Source organism: Egretta garzetta, unplaced genomic scaffold (genome assembly GCF_000687185.1).
Source record: "Egretta garzetta isolate BGI_Z169 unplaced genomic scaffold, ASM68718v1 scaffold188, whole genome shotgun sequence".
Lineage (NCBI taxonomy): Eukaryota > Metazoa > Chordata > Aves > Pelecaniformes > Ardeidae > Egretta > Egretta garzetta.
In genome coordinates this window covers 2789587-2806891 of record NW_009260622.1, presented here as the reverse complement: position 1 = coordinate 2806891, position 17305 = coordinate 2789587, and the positions used below count along the sequence as shown (strand labels likewise).

The following is a 17305-nucleotide window of genomic DNA, read 5'->3' as shown; positions in this document are numbered from 1 at the left end:
CACGAGATCTGCAATGGTTTGAGAGCTGATACAAATTAAAGCTTTGATACAAGAGGCAAGAAAGCCCCCCTGGGAAAGGGTGCTGCAGGGAGATGAGCCATACAGGACAGAATCACAAGAAAAATGGCTTTCCATTTCTCCATCTATTTTCTTCAAAAGCAGGACAAGCTGAGAGCCATGCATTAAGCAGCCTGATGGGAATTTGAAGCTGCCAGGCTGACTACATGTGTCTATGCTCAGGGGGGAAGAAGGTAGCTTACCTACTGCACCGTAACTACTAATCTATAAACATAATTCACTTGATTAAATTTTATTTGGACCTCGACTAAATTGTATTTGGACAACCAGGTTTTTTACAATCCCTTGGTCACAGCAGTGTGGCAACACTGTAATACATTTCAAAGAAGAGTCAAAGCAGGATTAGATAGAAACAAACAGGAATCTCCCCTGTCCCTGAGGGCCGTTTCCCAGGGAGTCCTACTGACTATCTCCTTGAGGAGCTGGAAGTTGGCTTTTCTAAAATTCAGGGTCCTGACTATACTCTTTGTCCTTCCCATTTCCCTCAGGAGCGTGAGCTCTACCAGCGCGTGATCACTGCAGCCCAGGCTGCCTCCGATCTGGACATCTCCGACGAGCTCGCTTGCATTGGTGAATAAAGTTTATTCACTGTTTTCTGCCTTTAAAAGAGCAAATCAGAATCTTTTCAGTGATTAAAAAAAAAAAATCTTCTGAGGTTCATGTTCTTTCCTATTCTTATTAATTCCATGTACACCCTGGTAGGTCACTGTCAAGTCTCTCCATTTGACAACTTTAATTCCAGAACTCTACTACAGAATTTCACTCTCCTCCAGCTATTGCCCTTCAAACTTCGCAAGCGTGCTGGACAGGAGCAGAACAAGGCTTTTACTTTGACAAGCCTCTACAAGAGGGCAGTGACTAATTTCAGGCCTTGGGAGCTTATAGTAAATATAAGCCAAAATCTGTCAAAGAATTTATTTTTTTCCTTTTTAAAAGTATATTAGATCAACTCAATGGAAGCACTTACCTGAAAATCTTTCATCTTAGCTTCTGTTACCAGAATCTATTTGACACCATTTCTGTTACAGATTAGGATGTCAATGTGGAGAGCAATTAAGTGCTATTCTGGTCCTAGATGCTAAAGAAGTGCCCAAAGGCCACTCCAATTCTTTCTCATCTAGGAATGTCCAAGAGGCAATTAGATGTCAGCTCAGCTCCCCAGAGGTGTTAGGACAAGTGGGAAACCTCATTCCAACTGCTAATTTCTCCAACTGACAGAGATTATTATTCCATTACAAAAAGACCTTTAAAAATTGTTAACATATTCCCTTAAAAAAAATTTACACGTGCCTCCATCTTACCTGATGCAATCACTGTGCTGGCCCATAGGGTGTTTTCTATGCTTAAACTTTCATTTACTGGAGGGTCACTGTCCTCCTACAACAGAGTAAAAAAAAAAATATAAACAAACTTGTCTGTAATGCAAAAGACCCGAGTCACACAGAGGCGTTTGGAGAGGGGTGCTGGGAGAGTTCGTAGAGCGCCTCTTGGTAGGATGGAGGAGTCTCATAAACCCAGGTGAATCTTTGATTGTGTTAAAACCATGAGCACTTTGTTTCAGTGGAACAGAAGGATTGGGGTGGGGGGAAATCTATTAAGATACCTCTGCCTGCTGAAGGCCCCCGGGAATAATAAATGAGAGAAGGATTTGTTAGCAGCTCTCCAGGGACTACAGGAAAATGTTCCCTCGGTTGGTTCATGCGGATGAATGCATTTCTCCTGCTACTGTAAGATCTCACTGAGAACCTGTTTGGACTGCTCAGTGATGCTTGGGAAGTTGTCTGATACGCAGAAAAGAGAACAGTTACAAGAAGGAGTGATTCCTCTTAGGCATCGAAAGATTAATTCTACTCAGTTGTTCCTTTGCATGAGAAAGTAAATTATGTCTGTGCAGGTTTTATACAAGAACTGTCTCCCCAAGCCACTCGCCCGTGCCAACATTATCAAACCAGATTAAATCATGCCACATAAAACCAGATTGAACCATGCCACATGAAGATAACAGCTCAAAACCTACGTTTTTGAACTAAAATACCAGCAAACAACTTCTAAAAAGCTGTAACCACCTCCTATTTGTTACAAAACCATTTGTCCTCTGAAAGCTCCCCAAGGGTTATTAGATGAATCTCTCAAAATTTTCATAATCCCACTGAGAGGAAAAAACCCCACCTTTTGCCCCAAGTAGGCAATGCATCTTCCCAACAAGTCAAAAGATATATTTTTTTTAATGGTGATATTTCACAGTGGCTCTGAGCTGCTGCCCTCTGAAATAGGGGGCAGATATAAAACTGAGTTCACATAGGTTGCATGCAACTGAAGGCAAAAAACCAAGGGACTCAGAATTAAGATGGCTATTGCCTGATCTAGCCAAGATCCCTGTCTTTTCACAATTAAAGGATTTTAATCCTAGAGAGTCCATGGTGGTCCAGATTTCCTTCTGAACAGTCACCATGAATACATAACTACAGATCTCCATCCAAATGTTCAGGTCTAATACCTTCAGAGAAAGGTCCTTAATCCCAATCAGCCTACGACATTGTCTCCAAGTCAGAGCTTCAAAAAACATATTTTTGTTTCAGATTTATTTCATGGATTTTATGAAGGAAAAAAAAAAGGGGGGGGAAGAAAAAAAGAAAGACGAGACAAGGAATGGCAAGAGAGACTTCACTATTTCTGCTGAAAAATTCTGTCATCCTGGTAGCATTCAGCAGGTTTGCACAGCAAATACTACATATATGATTTCAAGCATATGTCAGCAAGACTTACTCTTGTGAAGGTTCCCACGAAATTATGTATGTCAATATTGGGTTCTTCTGCATAGACATAGGATCGAATTTGCAGTAAGTCCTACAAAACAGACATGTTTTGGCAGAGAATTAGACAACAGTATTTTAATAATGTACAAATGTTTCTATCAAAATACTTCAAGCAAGAGTTACTTATCAAGTTAAGATAATTACTAAATTATATTACTCACTGGAGCCTAACTGTCTAAGAGAAAATCGTTGTACCAGCTCCACTGAAGAGTATTTCTTGAACTGATACCTCAGAGACCCCTGGGAGTTACTGAGATGTCAGTGCTCCATAAAAGATATTTCAGCCTGAATAATCAAGACAGCCTAAGACACTTATTACTTCGTAGCACAGAAGGTTTGAACTAGTCTTCCAAGGCAACCAGGGAACACCCTATCACTCAGTATTTAGTTCAAGATGCCAGTGTCACTAGGAACAGTTCTGTGGTGACAAGAAGATCCGTCAGTTCTGCACAGTGTTTTCACTGCTGACTCCTGCACACTCCAAGGACGAAATGCCTTGCTTCAAAGCCTTTGTATAAAATAAACTTCTTGCACTTTTTACAGGTAGAACATCAATAAAACAGGTACTTAGATCCCCCCCTCCTCCAAAAAAAACCCAAAAACCACACCAACTACTTTAGCTAGAGGTTTTGGGAAACAGCATGTTTGATGGCGGTTATATGCTTATTTCAGACCATACAGTGGAGCTTCCATGTGGACACTGCTCATTTCACAAAGGTAAGCAATGAAAACTTAATTGCCTCTGAAGCCATTTCCTGAAAATTGGTGAACTGTGCCTCTGAACATACTGCAGCACAAGGAATGAAAGGGCATGTTTGAGAAGTACCACCACCAAGGGTACCTATCCTGCAACAAGACCGGTCCTGCAGTAAGTTACTGCAATGGTCTCTGGAGAGGAAAAAGAAAATAGGAGCATCCTACCATCAGCCACCTCCTGCTGCAAGGTCATCCTCCAGCTGCGGTGACAGCCACGCGGCACAGACACCTAGCTTCACCTTACCTGAAAACGTGCCTGGCGCTTGGGAAGAGCTGGCTTATCCTCCTAGTCTTTGTTGCCAAAGCTAATCTGTAACGTGCACTGAGCCCCGTGCAGAACAAAGCTGCATTAACCTGGCTCTCAAAACAGCCCATTAACTGAAGCACCTGAATGTTTTTCAGGTAAAACAGATAACACGTGTTTACCAAGCAAGAGTATTTTGTAGGAAGGCAGCTTACAGAAGCAGTTGGCAGTCTCTGAGTACAGGTAACAGGCAGCCGCAACTTCCAGTCTGTCTCACCATCCAGCTGGTCAGTGCGAAGGAAGCAAGACCCTGTGGGTTTCCAACACCAGTCAGTGCTCTTTCCAGATCTGTCTTGGGTACACCTATAGCTTATTAAATGAGCTGTATATCTAGGACTCCTTTCTCTCTTTGGAAACAGTATCTGATTTCAAGGAACATTTGTTAAAAATGTAAGAATGATATTCTTGCGTCACACTTTCATTTCTTTCCACTAGTCCAGAATACAGTGAGACTCTGCACTGTACCTTTAAGACATTTGAAATGTTCTCATTAGTCTTTATGGTTTCTAATGCTTCTGATCAAACAACTCCTTATCCCCCACTTACCAAAAACCAACCTGAACGGCAAGTAAAATGATTTACATCTATAACGCAAACCATTGTGCGACCCAATTCATTTATCCTGGATTCAACTACCTACATTCTTCAATTAGCAAACAGTATAACATCCCGAGAACTGGTGGTCCATAAAAGCACTTGAATTCTCTGTCTCTCTAAAATTTTGCTATTATCTATTTCTTTCACATTTCCAAAAGATAATTTTCTCTAAACAACCAGTGAAAGGTTAATGGCTATTTTGACAATTGGTTCCAGATGTTTACCATTCTTCTCGGACGTCCTCAGGAAGATCATGTCAGCAGGGACCCGCTGGTTCTGTTGGGAGAAGAAAGGCCATTATTGTGCATACAGCCCTGCACGCGCGTGCAGCCGCCTCCCACAGCCCCACCGCGACAAGCCAAGGGGCTATGGAGGAGAAAGAGGATTTCTTTGTCAAACCGAAGCTTGGTATTCATTTTGCTTTGAATCCTAAACTCGCTTCCCTGCAGAATTCCAAGTGCAGAATAATAACTGGTGCCAGCTCCCACTGGCCAGACTGACCAACAGCTAGGTTTACAAAAGAGCTAGTGAGTAACCCTAGAAGTATGAAGAAATTTTAAACTAACGCTGGTTTCCTTTCAAGATGTCCCATGCTAGAAGAAAGCATGTATCTGGAATCTACAGCTACCCTTCTTTTTTTTTGTATTGCGTATTATTTTCAGAGTAATAGTTTTAGAGGACATCGCTGCTTGCACAGAGAGCGTGTGAAAAAGGGGGCGGGGGGGAAAGGGATAAACCCTGAATAGTGATTAATTATAACTAGTGTTCAACACTTGATATTCTGAGCCTATCTTAAAGCAAATGTGACTTCAAAATATCTCATTTTCTATGATCTTGCAAAAAAAGTACTTTACAAAGAAAAGATCCACATAAAGGCTAACCTTTTCAACGATGATGAGGTCGCCTACTTGTATATTAGAGCTCTTCACCTTCACAGTCCCTGCAAAGGAAAGATATCGGTGCATTAGAGCAGCAGCAGGACAGGGTTTGTGGGTGCTGTGCAATGATCCTTACCTCCCTTCCTTCCACTTCACTGTTCTGGAGAGCATAGGTAACGTTTCTGTCACAAGAATCAGGCAACGCTGCCCTGTAAAGACTTACCAAGCCTACTGCTCCCACTGGGTAAAGCTGTAGGTTTCAATCTGCAAAAAGGGCTGAAAGCTTCTCATCTAACAGCTCCAGACCTCAGCCCTGGACGCAGAAACACCCTGGTTGCTCTCTAGTGACAACTCTGAAACAAACCCTTAAACTTTTTTGCATACTGCTTAACCCAGGAATTTGAAAATACTTTTGATGTCAGGCAGACAACAGAACAAGAACAGAAAAATTACAATAGGGAACCATCAACTCCTGACTCCTCTCCCTTAGGTGGCTGAAAACTTAAAGCTCAACTCTCAAGCCAAGAGCTGTAAGTAAAATGGGCCCATCTTAAAAACCAGGCTCATTTTCTTCTGTGCTGCAGCTCTCCCACCCCTCCTTTGCCTCTCAGTGGACACAGCCTGAACAAGCCCTGCAGAGTACGGGCCCTACAGAAAACGCATAAATATTTATTTCTTTGCAGCTGTCAAACATTTCCCAGTTGCTTTAAAACAGGGGATTAATTAAACAATTGGCTAGTAATTTCAAATCATTAGCCAGCTCTAGATTTGGTTTCTCAGACTAACTAGTGATTTATAATCAGTTAATTTGAACCCTGCCTCTATGTGTCTGTCTGTTATATTTCAACAAAAGCCCCTTTAATCTGCTGTGATTTGAGTGGAAGTGGGGGAGGCACGTGGAGCTCACCCTGGCACGGACAACACCCCTACTGTACCTCAAAATTCAGGGGCTAACTGGCCAGATAGCCGCTCAGGAGGAAAGGAGAAGGGGGAAGGGAGGGGGAATAGAAATTAGCACAAAGCACAAAGGTCACTAGGATTTTACTACTGGCAGTCCCTTCATTAGCATCCTTCTCAGGATATGCTTCAGTGTTTCTGCTCCAAATTAACAATGAAAGCCATTCTGGGCTCCCGGCAGCCTGCTGCTTTGGTGACACACTGTGTGCTTAACAACATGCTTCATCACTGCTGCTAATAAATGCAGACTTCCTTACATGCTGTAATTATTCCTACAAATTATAAGCAGTCATGGCCCATTTCACAAATATCTCATAGGTCTTTCGTGGATTCTGGGGTTTGCCTGGCAAGATTTTTAGTTAAAAAAAAAAACCAGGGTAAAAAAAACAAACGCTGGGCTAAAGACATCTCTGCCGGGGCAGGAAGCATACCGGGGATTAAGAGTCCATTACGCAGGGGCTTGAAAAGAAAAGCCGCACTCCGAGAGGATCCAAAAAAGCATCCCTGGCAGTCTTCTGTATAGGCTATACAAAGTTAGGTACTATGACACTAAAAGGGTCTGACAGATAACATCTCTTCCTCCCCTTTTAATACGGTTATTCACCAAACAACAAAAAGTGCTTTTGAATATTCTCCTGTGTAAAGGAGGAAAAAAAAAAAAAACCTCTGTGTGCTCTCCCCACACAGGAACAGCAATTCCTAAACCACTGTGCAAAAAAGCTCTTGGAAGGAGAGGTGGATTTGTTTAACCATATTTTAGGTATTTCCCTCAAAGATCTCAAGGATTTATCTGGTGACGATTGGCAGAGGAAGCACTACCTGCAGGGTTCAAGAACTGAAATTTATTTTTGTAGTGCTTTCCTTAATGATGCAAATTCACGCTGGAAAAGAAAAACTCATACCTGGACAAAGCTACAACGTGATGATTTCTTACCATTATGCACACAAAAGGCTTTTTGGACCATTATTCTGAAAACGGTATCATCTGCTTTAAAATTTTTCTAATACAAGAAAAATCAAAGCAGCTGGAGCAGATTTGTCTTGTTCAATAACCCTCCCAACCACACATTTTTATAACTCCTGTATAAATGAGATGCCCTTTGTAGGTAGCAAAGCTAATTCTGCTTTTCCAGCCATACTCCTGGCCTCTCCTGGATGACATCTCTGCAGTATGTACCATATGTCCTGCTAAGAAGGCGCGGGACCAGATGTTTCCTTTGACTCAGGACTCCCATAAAGCAACTTACTTGAATTAGTTTTATTTTGATCTTGGGAATTCTGTAATTCCTTTTTCTTTCTGTGGGGAAACTACCTCCTAAACATTAGATGTTTTCTCACGCATGTTTAAGAAACTAGCTAATAACACAACTGCTTCATTTCCCAATATTGCTCTGCTAGTAAAGTATTTTTGTAATAATAAATTACTGCTTTTATAAATGCATCTAGAAGTGCTTCCTCTAAATACACGTAGCTGTATTTAGCATTTGCAATGCTTCCAGTTTGTATTTTCAGAACTTAATCAGAACACACATCAGTGATTAACACAACTTAAAAAAGCAACTAGGCTCGATCTCTTATTTTTTGAAAAAAGAATCAATTCTTAATATTTTCTTGATAATTGTTCCATTCTTTGCTGTATCCCGATTCATGTATTTTTAAAGACAAAAAAGTAAACACAATAAAATGTAAACAGTTTGTTCCAACTTCAGCTATGGCCTTTGCAATTACCACCAAATCTGCAGTGTGATGGTACCATAAAGCAGATTATTTGAAGTCTTAAATATATTAGCCAGACGAGATGTGTTTTTCTACCATGCGAGCACTTAAGCCAAGATTTCACAATAGATCTGCAGAGCTTCACTAAGGTACAGATCAAAACACTTACTTCAGCATTAAAGATGAAGCCAGAGGTTTATTAAAACAAGTCAAATGCATCTGAAAAAAAAAAAAGGGTTGCTTGGATGTGCTGCACCAAACTTTTGGCTTTTGCAGCCTTATGCTGTATAAACTGTGGAGCAGGACTCAGAGGGTTTGGGAAAATATTGTTTTTATATGGCTGGTAAATGCCAATGATCTGTATCTTAAGTAGCACCCCGCAGTAGGAGGTCTCTTCCCATTTTTTTCTGTGGAGTTTCTCTCTATTATGCAGTGTTACCCGGTGAGGGGGGCTGTGAGAGAAGAAAAACAAACCAAGAATTTGCAAGCACAGTTCTAGCTTTCTATCAAGCAGAAAGTCAGCACACAGGCTTCTGAACACAAGGCAGCTTGTAGGTTTATGAATAGGGGATTGAAATTTGATTATTTTTTATTACAATCCAAACAACTGTCCTTTAAATGGAGAGCTTTCTATTAAAAAACCCCCAAATAATGCTTTCCAGAAGTCTGCTGGTTTCATCATTTCGGAACATAAATGGATCACATCAGCAGAAAGAGAAGAGAGGTTCAGGGTGGAGCTTTTTTGATGTTATGTAAAATAAAGGAACGCAGAAAACACACTACCGTCTACTCTGCCTCACGTTGCCCTCCAAAAAGATTAGTTCCTGGAGTTCAGCAACCATATTCAAAATAAAATGTGATCCAAAGAGGATTCTCCCTTTTTCTCTAAAAAGCAAGCAGCTTAGTGAATCTTAAAAAACTTAACAAGAAGAGGGCATGAAAAAAGTTTCACGTACAGGAGCAAAGCTGCAAATCCAAAGTACCCCCCTAGGCATGGGGGATGAGGCTGGTGGGAGTGCTGGAGCCAGAGAGCTCCTGGCCAGTGCCAGGAGCTGTGCCCGGCCGTGAGGAACCACACACAAAGAGGACAAGAGGATCCCAATTCGGGAAAGCACTTAAATCTGTGCTTACTTCTGTCCCTATTCAAAACTGAGTATAAACATGTCCTTAAGTCTCCCTGACGTCATTCAGACCTCGGTATGTGTTTACATCCATGGGGTTGGAGGGACAGGGAGACTAAGGTAGCACTGGGAGGCTAAGGCTGGAGATGGGAAAAACTATTCTCCAGCCGTCTGAACTGCAGCTTAGTGCAAATACTCAGGAGAAATAAAAATAGCTTGGAGAAAGCTACAGCGCTCCATCAGATCCATTACAGCCAGTCTTCAAGACAGCAGTGCTCAATGTTGAGCCTCACCTAATCCCCCTCCCCTAAAATACTGGCTTTAGAGGTGAAACTATTTTAAGTTTTAAAAAAATTATAAAGCAACATTTCAGAGGGCTTCTGTGCATCCATACCCTTCTGCACTGCCCCTTTTCAGTACCGGGCTGTGCCAATATCCTGAAACATGAAGTGTGCTATTCAACAACAACAAAATTAAACAGTCCAAGGCAAGTCCTACCTGGACTTTTGTCAGCTACACTGAAAATTAATGGTTAAAATCAGCTGTTCTCAAATTTATTTTGGTATTTGCTGCTTCTACTTCTGACCCAATGAAGGGCTTCCTTGAAAGCTTGCCTACTTTTTCTAACTGTACTAACAGATACAATAAACCAAACCCAATGCTCTTCCAGCCACGGTGGCCTCACAAGGCACTTCCCTGCTCCTAGGTGATTCTCAGCAGTGCTAGCATTTTACTCAGTGGTAAGGTAGATGTTCAGGTCTCCTGAAAAGCTTGAGTACTGAGATTCCGTGAGAGACAGAAAATTACTTTTGTCTCCAGACCATGAGACAATCATAAATAATCTTCTGTGGGTTTCCTACTCAAAACTATACTGCTAGAGAGTCCCATTCCTGTTTCTGCACCAAATTCATGTTAAATAAAGTGGCTTAAGACTTTCGGCTAGTGCCCAGCTGCCAATCCTCCTGGGTTTCTTTCACAAAATTAGAAAAGTTAAAGGACTGGGGGGAGGGAAATCATTCATGGGAAACGTAATAGCAATATGAAAAGAACTAAAGGAGAGGTCAGGCCCCTTATAGATCATTGAATAGAATCCAGAAGGCAACTCTTTTATATCTTTAAATAGATGTAGTACACCCCTCTTGGATGAGGCTTTTGTTGGTTGCCAAGCATTTTAAGTGTTGTAGTAAGAACACGTTATTAAAAGGGGATTTAATATTCAGAAACTCAAACTCCTAGTTTGGAGTTGCCTCATAATTTCTGCATGTGAAATACACACAGCCTTACGCAATTACATTTAAAAAGCAGCCTTATTCTTAAAAGTGCAAGTGTTGAAAGCAGCACATTTTTACTACACCTAGTTCACTGCATCTTAATTCAGGGGTATAAACTTTTATAACAAAGAAACTGGAAATGAAAAAAAGAAGTTGCTTAAATTCAGTTCATTCCCTTTTTAAAAACAAAACCCTGGCCTCACCATCATTGTCATGGTATTAGGAGTAACTCCATAGTGAGGCAGCATTGGATTTTTCAAACAAGAATTTAAATGTCTTTGTTAGGTACGGCACAGCTGTAAACAATGGCCAGAGCCAGGGATGGGACACAGCTGAGCTGCAGCCTGGGCTCACTTACAAACGAGGTCTCCAAACTCCTCGCAGTTGGAGGAAGGGGCTGAAGTGGATGCGTACAAAAAAATACAAGATAAGATATTGCCAATATTGAGGAACTACATCAGTCGCTGCTAATAGAAACATACAAAAGATGTGATAACATATCACACTGTCTCTTTTAGCAAAGGACTTGCACAATCTAAGCCCCTGCCTGGTACAACCCAGGAAAAACTATGAAACTCAACTGGTATTGCACGTTCAATAAGTGATGGAACACAAGTATGCACAGGTTAAATTTAAGATGACTTGCTTGACACTTACAAGCTCCTTCAGTACACAGAGTACCTGTATTTAACTATGATTTGCAATACCTGTGCTGAAAGGATCCTCAGTCCTGGACATCAGAACACAGCCTACCTTCACCCTCAGTAGCTGAATCTACCTCTGCATAAGCATCTGCTGACAATTTCACAGACCTAGGTTTAATTCTTCTAGTAAAGTGCTTTTGCAAATTATCTGGCTGTGTAGATCCTCCTCCCTTTTTTAAGCACACGTTTGTTTTTTTTCATTAAAGAATATGAATTGGTAGCTTATAGGAACCCTTCTTACATCTGTCTCTCCTACCGACAGGGGGAACAAGCAAAAAACACATGCAGGGGGAAGACAGATACATTATTACCAAAACTGGAAGAAAAACAACCAACCTCCCCAAACAACATATCATATGTATATGTGTGTGTATATATGTATATATACACACATACACACACAGTTCCATTCTTGTTTTCTTCCTACTGTGCTGTTTGCTGTATTTGCCTCTCCCTCCCTTCATCCATGCAACATTACAGAGTACTTCTCTCCCATCATAGCTTTGCAGGAAGGAAAATGCATTTCCCTTCTGGAAATATCCACCTCCACAACCTAGAACAATTCAGATCCAGTTTAATTTTCTTTGGTGACCCCAATCCCCCAAGAAGGGACAATAAATGGGAAAGAAGTTTTGGCCTACACTGGAGTTAGGAGCAAGCTGGCTTTAAAAATATCACATCAGCTGCCTGGAAGCTCAGCCCTGCCCGGTGCTGGCTGCAGTGAACTCCCAGCCCACCAAGCAGGCTCCTGCGTGTGTAAACGCACTGGCTGCCCGCTCCCCATGCCTCAAGTCGCCAAGATGATGCTCTGAAGTTATCTGAAGCAATTAACACACAGACCCCTCGCATCAGCTGTATCTCCCTAGGAAACCCTCAGCAGAGCCTAGCATCCACCACAGCCCGGTGAGGAGCCATCCATGAGAAGCCACCCGGACCCCCGAGGCCTCCGCAGTGGCAGAAGTAGCGGCGTGGCCATGAAGCCACGTGCCCACGTGCCCATAACCCCCCTCCCCATTCCTTGAACTCTGCTTCTCCGACTGTCAGCAGCGTTTGATTGAGAGCTTTACCACAATGGTCTGTCAGTACACCCCAAGCAAATCTTTGTAGATTTTACCTGAAGAGTGTAAATAACATATTTCATCTCACTTTACAGGTGAGTAACCAAGACTGAGAGGGGTTACACAGAACTCCAGTGTAAGACAGGATCCCTCAAATCTCAGTACTCCCTCCCTCACAAAGCCATCAAAGTTAGCTCACCTAATCTGGGAGGTTTCTTTATATAGAAATCTATATAGAAATTTATATTACACCTTTTTTATATATACAGATATATATACTTATATAACGTGTGTGTATTCATGTGTATGTATATACACACTCAATCTACACAAATAAGCACTCTAAACACATTAATGTGAACTACTCATAGTGTAATTACACATTTGTCTGATTAAGGTTTCAGTCCTACTCTTCCGTGGATATGAGAAGTCATTTCATTTCCTCTTGTCATGAGGAAAATGCCCACATCACATCCTTCACTATATACAAATTTACTAAATTAATGCAAAACAATTATTTTGGGGGCTAGTACCACAGTCATTTTTTTGTTAGGCACCATTCAGCTCAGACTCACTGAAAAGTTACAACACTCCTCATCCATTACAGAAGAAAAATGAACTTTTTACAACCTGTATTCTTGAGCCATGTACTGATTAGCTCTGTCAATAAGAAACTTTTTTTTATTTTAAGAAGGGGGCAGGGTGATGTTAGAAACTGAGGGCTACATGAAAAACACATGTCTGTAAATGCCCACCTACCCCAACAGGAGATTTTGCCAGTGGGTTGCAATTTCTGACTTTAAGCAACTTCCTCGTTAGAAAGAACAGCCTGCACACACCTCCAAAAACTGTGCGTATGAGTTGTTAAGCTGGGCACAAAGAACTTGTCAACCTGAACTCCACAGCCACCTCAGGAAAGTCTTGCTGTGGAGCATTGCTAATGCTACCCAACACAGCAACAATTCAAATTCTCACATTTTTTTAAACAAATTAAAATAATAAGGAATGACCTAAGAGCTACTAAGGCTGAAGGAGAGCAGTTTCTTTAATTATTAAAATACCAAGGTACACTTCACCTGCTGGCTCTCACAATCCTATAATAAAACTAAATAGTCCCCAATTCTAGTACATACATATGCATCTAAATGCATGATCTAGATTAGTATCAGTCTTGAAATACAACGTAGTATGTTTCTGCAGTATTTAAAAATGCAGACACATGAAGAGACTCAGGGATGGGCATTTACTTTTTTAAAAAATGCCTGTATTCAATCCTGCATTTACAAACATTGAAAGTAAGAAGCCATTATTCAAATATATTCAGAGAAGCGTTTCACCCCCCCAGTGTTCAGGACCACGACCGTCTGCCGTGGAAGATCTCTCATTCCCATAACCAACAAATCAAGAAAAGCATGAACATTTCTCTTCCATTTACAAGTTGCAGTTCTGTGTTTAGCTAGAAATGTCTATCTGCTTCCCAAAATAAAATAAAAAAGCATCAGTTATTTTCAACTCATGTTTCAGCTGTTTGAAGACTCTTCAAATAATCACCCCAAAATATTCCCACATGTGCCTACTCACTGTGTCATCTCATATGTCATTCCATCCCCAACACTCGTATTAGCAGCCAGTAATGAACAAAGACCTTTCTTATCCTGCTTTCTGGCAGCTCATATGCCAAATTCTAATTGCTCACCTGGCACAGACAAGTTACAACTGCCAATACAAAACCCTGAAGAGAGATCCTCTTCGTGCACCTATATATGTTTATAGAACAGGAGCTTATGAAATGAGCATCAGGTTCACACAGCAAATGCAATACAGCACACCCTCGAGAGAGAATCCAGTGAGATCCAGGCTTTAACATAAACAGAATTTTAACAGCAATGTCCCAAAGCTGCCCCTTCACTTCTTTCTGGCTGTTACGGAGGATTTCACTGTACTGAAAGTCTAAAAGGCAGGAAAAATTCCCTTTGCCCCTCCTCAGCTCCCTCAATAGAGCCACGAATTTTTACCACTACCATTTCTCAAATGAGTGCACAAGTAGGGTCTTAGAAAGAGCCTTGTGCTTTTTAAATACATTTTCAGATTGTTTTGTGTCATTTCTTTAAAGTAAAAAGGGTGTCTATCCTTGGAGATTTTCAAAACTCAGGTAGATGAATTAAACCAATCTAAGTTTAAAGACAGCCGTGCTTTGAGCAGACAGCTGGACCAGATGCCCCTCTGAACGAAAATTATTCTACAGTACTGTGAGCTGAAGTGCAGCAGAGAAGTTCTTCACATAGGAAGAGAAATAATAGTTTTACTGGGATAAAAGAAAAAAAATATATAGGGACCTATATTTAAGCATTTGAGCAGTTATAGCTGGCTCATGCACTGCATTTTAGAGATTTAAGAAGCCCGTTCTATGCAACTATTCCTCTTTCTGTCCCTTGACAGCACTGGAGTTTTTGCTTCAAAACTGATTATTATTGATTTCCTTTGATCACAGGTAAAACACATGGCTATCAGAAGAAACGGGCAAATAGCTTACAGGAAGGAAAGAGTATCTGCACCTTGAATGAGCGTGAATATGCCTCTATATATTTATTTTTATATGTGGGAGATTTGTGGAGAGGTGTTTCTCATTTTTTCCATTTGTTTTTTACAATGTGGTTAAATATGAAGCAGCCAGATGACCTATCCCAAGGCCACAGGTCAAACTGTTTGGCAGGGGAGCATAATTTGCCATCACTGTGCATATGGCTGCTCATTAAGGTCACTTTTGAAAGGTGCCCTTCGGTCTTTCACTGCAGTTACCAGGCTGGTCTGCGCTCCCACAAGCGCTGGCCCTTGCGCGATCACCCCGGGAGGGCACAACACCCCACGCAGACCCTCCATGAGGGTCTGAACAACACACACATTGCCAGGGAAATGTATTTGCTCTGGTCTCCATTTGTTTTCTCGTGTTATTCATGAAGCCCCGCTGCCCCTGCAGTCACAGCAGCCAGCGGCGAGAGCTCTGTGCCTGTTGTGATGAACAAGTTGGGGGCAGAGTCCTCTTGCATCCCTGCCAAACTTCTGCAACATAAAGCTTAAGGCCAGAACAGGCATCTACACTACATCATGTACGGAGCAGGCCTGAAGAAGTATGCTAACAAAATGATTTAAGGTGCAAAACTTACAGCCTAGAGAAAAGGCATCACAGGGAATTTTGTCAAACACTGAAACTTTCTTGAATAAATAAGCCTTAAATGACCTACCAGAGGAACCCAGTACGTGTAAAGTGCACCAAGCCTCATTTCAACGACAAATTGAGAGCAGGCCAAAAGCAAGAAATAAAGGTTGAAGAAGTATTTGAACTGGTTAAACAACACCTAAAAAAAAAAAAAAGAAAAAGAGAAGGGAGGAGATTAATGGAGTCCAGACATTATGCATATTGAACTAACCACCAGAAACATTTCTGCATGCTCCTCCAGTGTCTAAGTGCTAACTTAGGGCAGTCTTAAAGTAGATCTGGACACTCAGGACAGATCTGTGTCTGGTTTGCTGCTGCCCTAAGGCAGGCTTTGCAGGAGGCCCACCAAACACAACGCAAACATTTATTATTTCCTCCAGCTCCAGGTTCTGCACCTGACTACTGTAAAACCACTGAAACTGGGGAAAGCATTGGGGCGGGATGATGAAAAGCAACTTTCTTCACACTTACCCCAGGGAGAAATGTAAAAAAGTTGTATTTCTGATTGTTGATCACATTGCGAGGGTATCTCTGGTCTCTCTTCTCTGGGTGGCCAAGCCAAACAGTACGAGGCCTTGGGTCTCTCCTTCCACAGCATCTTAAGCACTCACAACACCTATAGAAGGAACATTAATTCATTAATGAGTTAATTTTTAACACGTTTCTATGACTCACACACACACACCCAGACACTCTCCACCAGCCAGGCAGAACAGCTGAGCATCACTTCTTCATCTGTCACTCACCACTTCTCATCTGTCAATTATCGATGTTATTACGAGCATCTTAAACCCCAGAGCTTGACTTTCTACCAAATACAGACACTCCACCTGCTACAGCCACTGCAGACCTGCCTCACGGTCTGCTGAGCTATGAGCAAACATCTAGTACGGTGTCAGAGCTGTTACTAAAACGTCACACAACCCCGTGTTCAAAGCTGGGCAGGCCTGTGGCAGTGCTAGAAATGTGCCTGCTGCAATGAGGGGTGAGGAGGCTCCTGTTTTGCTTTCAAGAAACCAATGCATGGAGAAGCATGGACCAAGCTCATCACTACCCTGAATCGGTGCCGGCTGCTGGGAGAGCTTCCACCTCCTGCGAATGGAAGGGCTTCAGGAAGCAAGGAGCTGTGGGGTACGGGCACAGGCGGAAAGGTCCCCTGATCCTGGATTGCAGGTTTTATGCCAGAAAGCTCCCATGAAAAAAACCAGTAACAGGTGCTTTCTATTATTTCTTCTGTTTCCTTGTTGGTGTATGGGAACTCCCCCCCAAAAAAGGGGCTTTCCCATTTACAAACTGAACTTAAAACAGGAATGCACGTATGTAAAGTGTTCTCCTACGTCATAAAGAAAAGAAGAGAGGGAGAGGGATTCTCCTCCTTCCCTGCAACCCCTACTTCACAGAAATCATAGAATCATAGAATGTTTTGGGTTGGAAGGGACCCCTAGAGGTCATCTAGTCCAACCCCCCTGCAGCGAGCAGGGACACCGCTAACCAGATCAGGTTGCTCAGAGCCCCGTCCAACCTGGCCTTGAATGTTTCCAGGGATGGGGCCTCCACCACCGTTCTGGGCAACCTGTTCCAGTGTTTCACCACCCTCATTGTAAAGAATTTCTTCCTTATATCTAGTCTAAACCTACCCTGGTTTAGTTTAAAACCATTACCCCTTGTCCTGTCACTGCTGGCCCTACTAAAAAGATTTTCCCCATCTTTCCTATAGACCCCCTTTAGGTATTGAAAGGCCGTAATCAGGTCTCCCTGCAGCCTTCTCTTCTCCAGGCTGAACAAGCCCAACTCCCTCAGCCTGTCCTCATAGGAGAGGTGCTCCAGCCCTC

General features: G+C 42.0%; 1 protein-coding gene across 1 annotated transcript in view; it reads right to left on the bottom strand.

Annotated features, from left to right (window-relative positions):
* ATP9A (ATPase phospholipid transporting 9A (putative)) overlaps window positions 1-17305 on the bottom strand; it is a 59927-nt gene that overhangs the window by 36851 nt on the left and 5771 nt on the right. Inside the window, exons 2-8 of the mRNA XM_035900840.1 lie at window positions 15945-16089; window positions 15515-15612; window positions 5433-5547; window positions 4776-4827; window positions 4110-4204; window positions 2845-2925; window positions 1380-1455 (exon numbers count right to left, since the gene is read on the bottom strand). Of these exons, the coding sequence (XP_035756733.1) occupies window positions 1380-1455; window positions 2845-2925; window positions 4110-4204; window positions 4776-4827; window positions 5433-5547; window positions 15515-15612; window positions 15945-16089 (662 nt within the window). The remainder of the gene's footprint in view (window positions 1-1379; window positions 1456-2844; window positions 2926-4109; window positions 4205-4775; window positions 4828-5432; window positions 5548-15514; window positions 15613-15944; window positions 16090-17305) is intronic.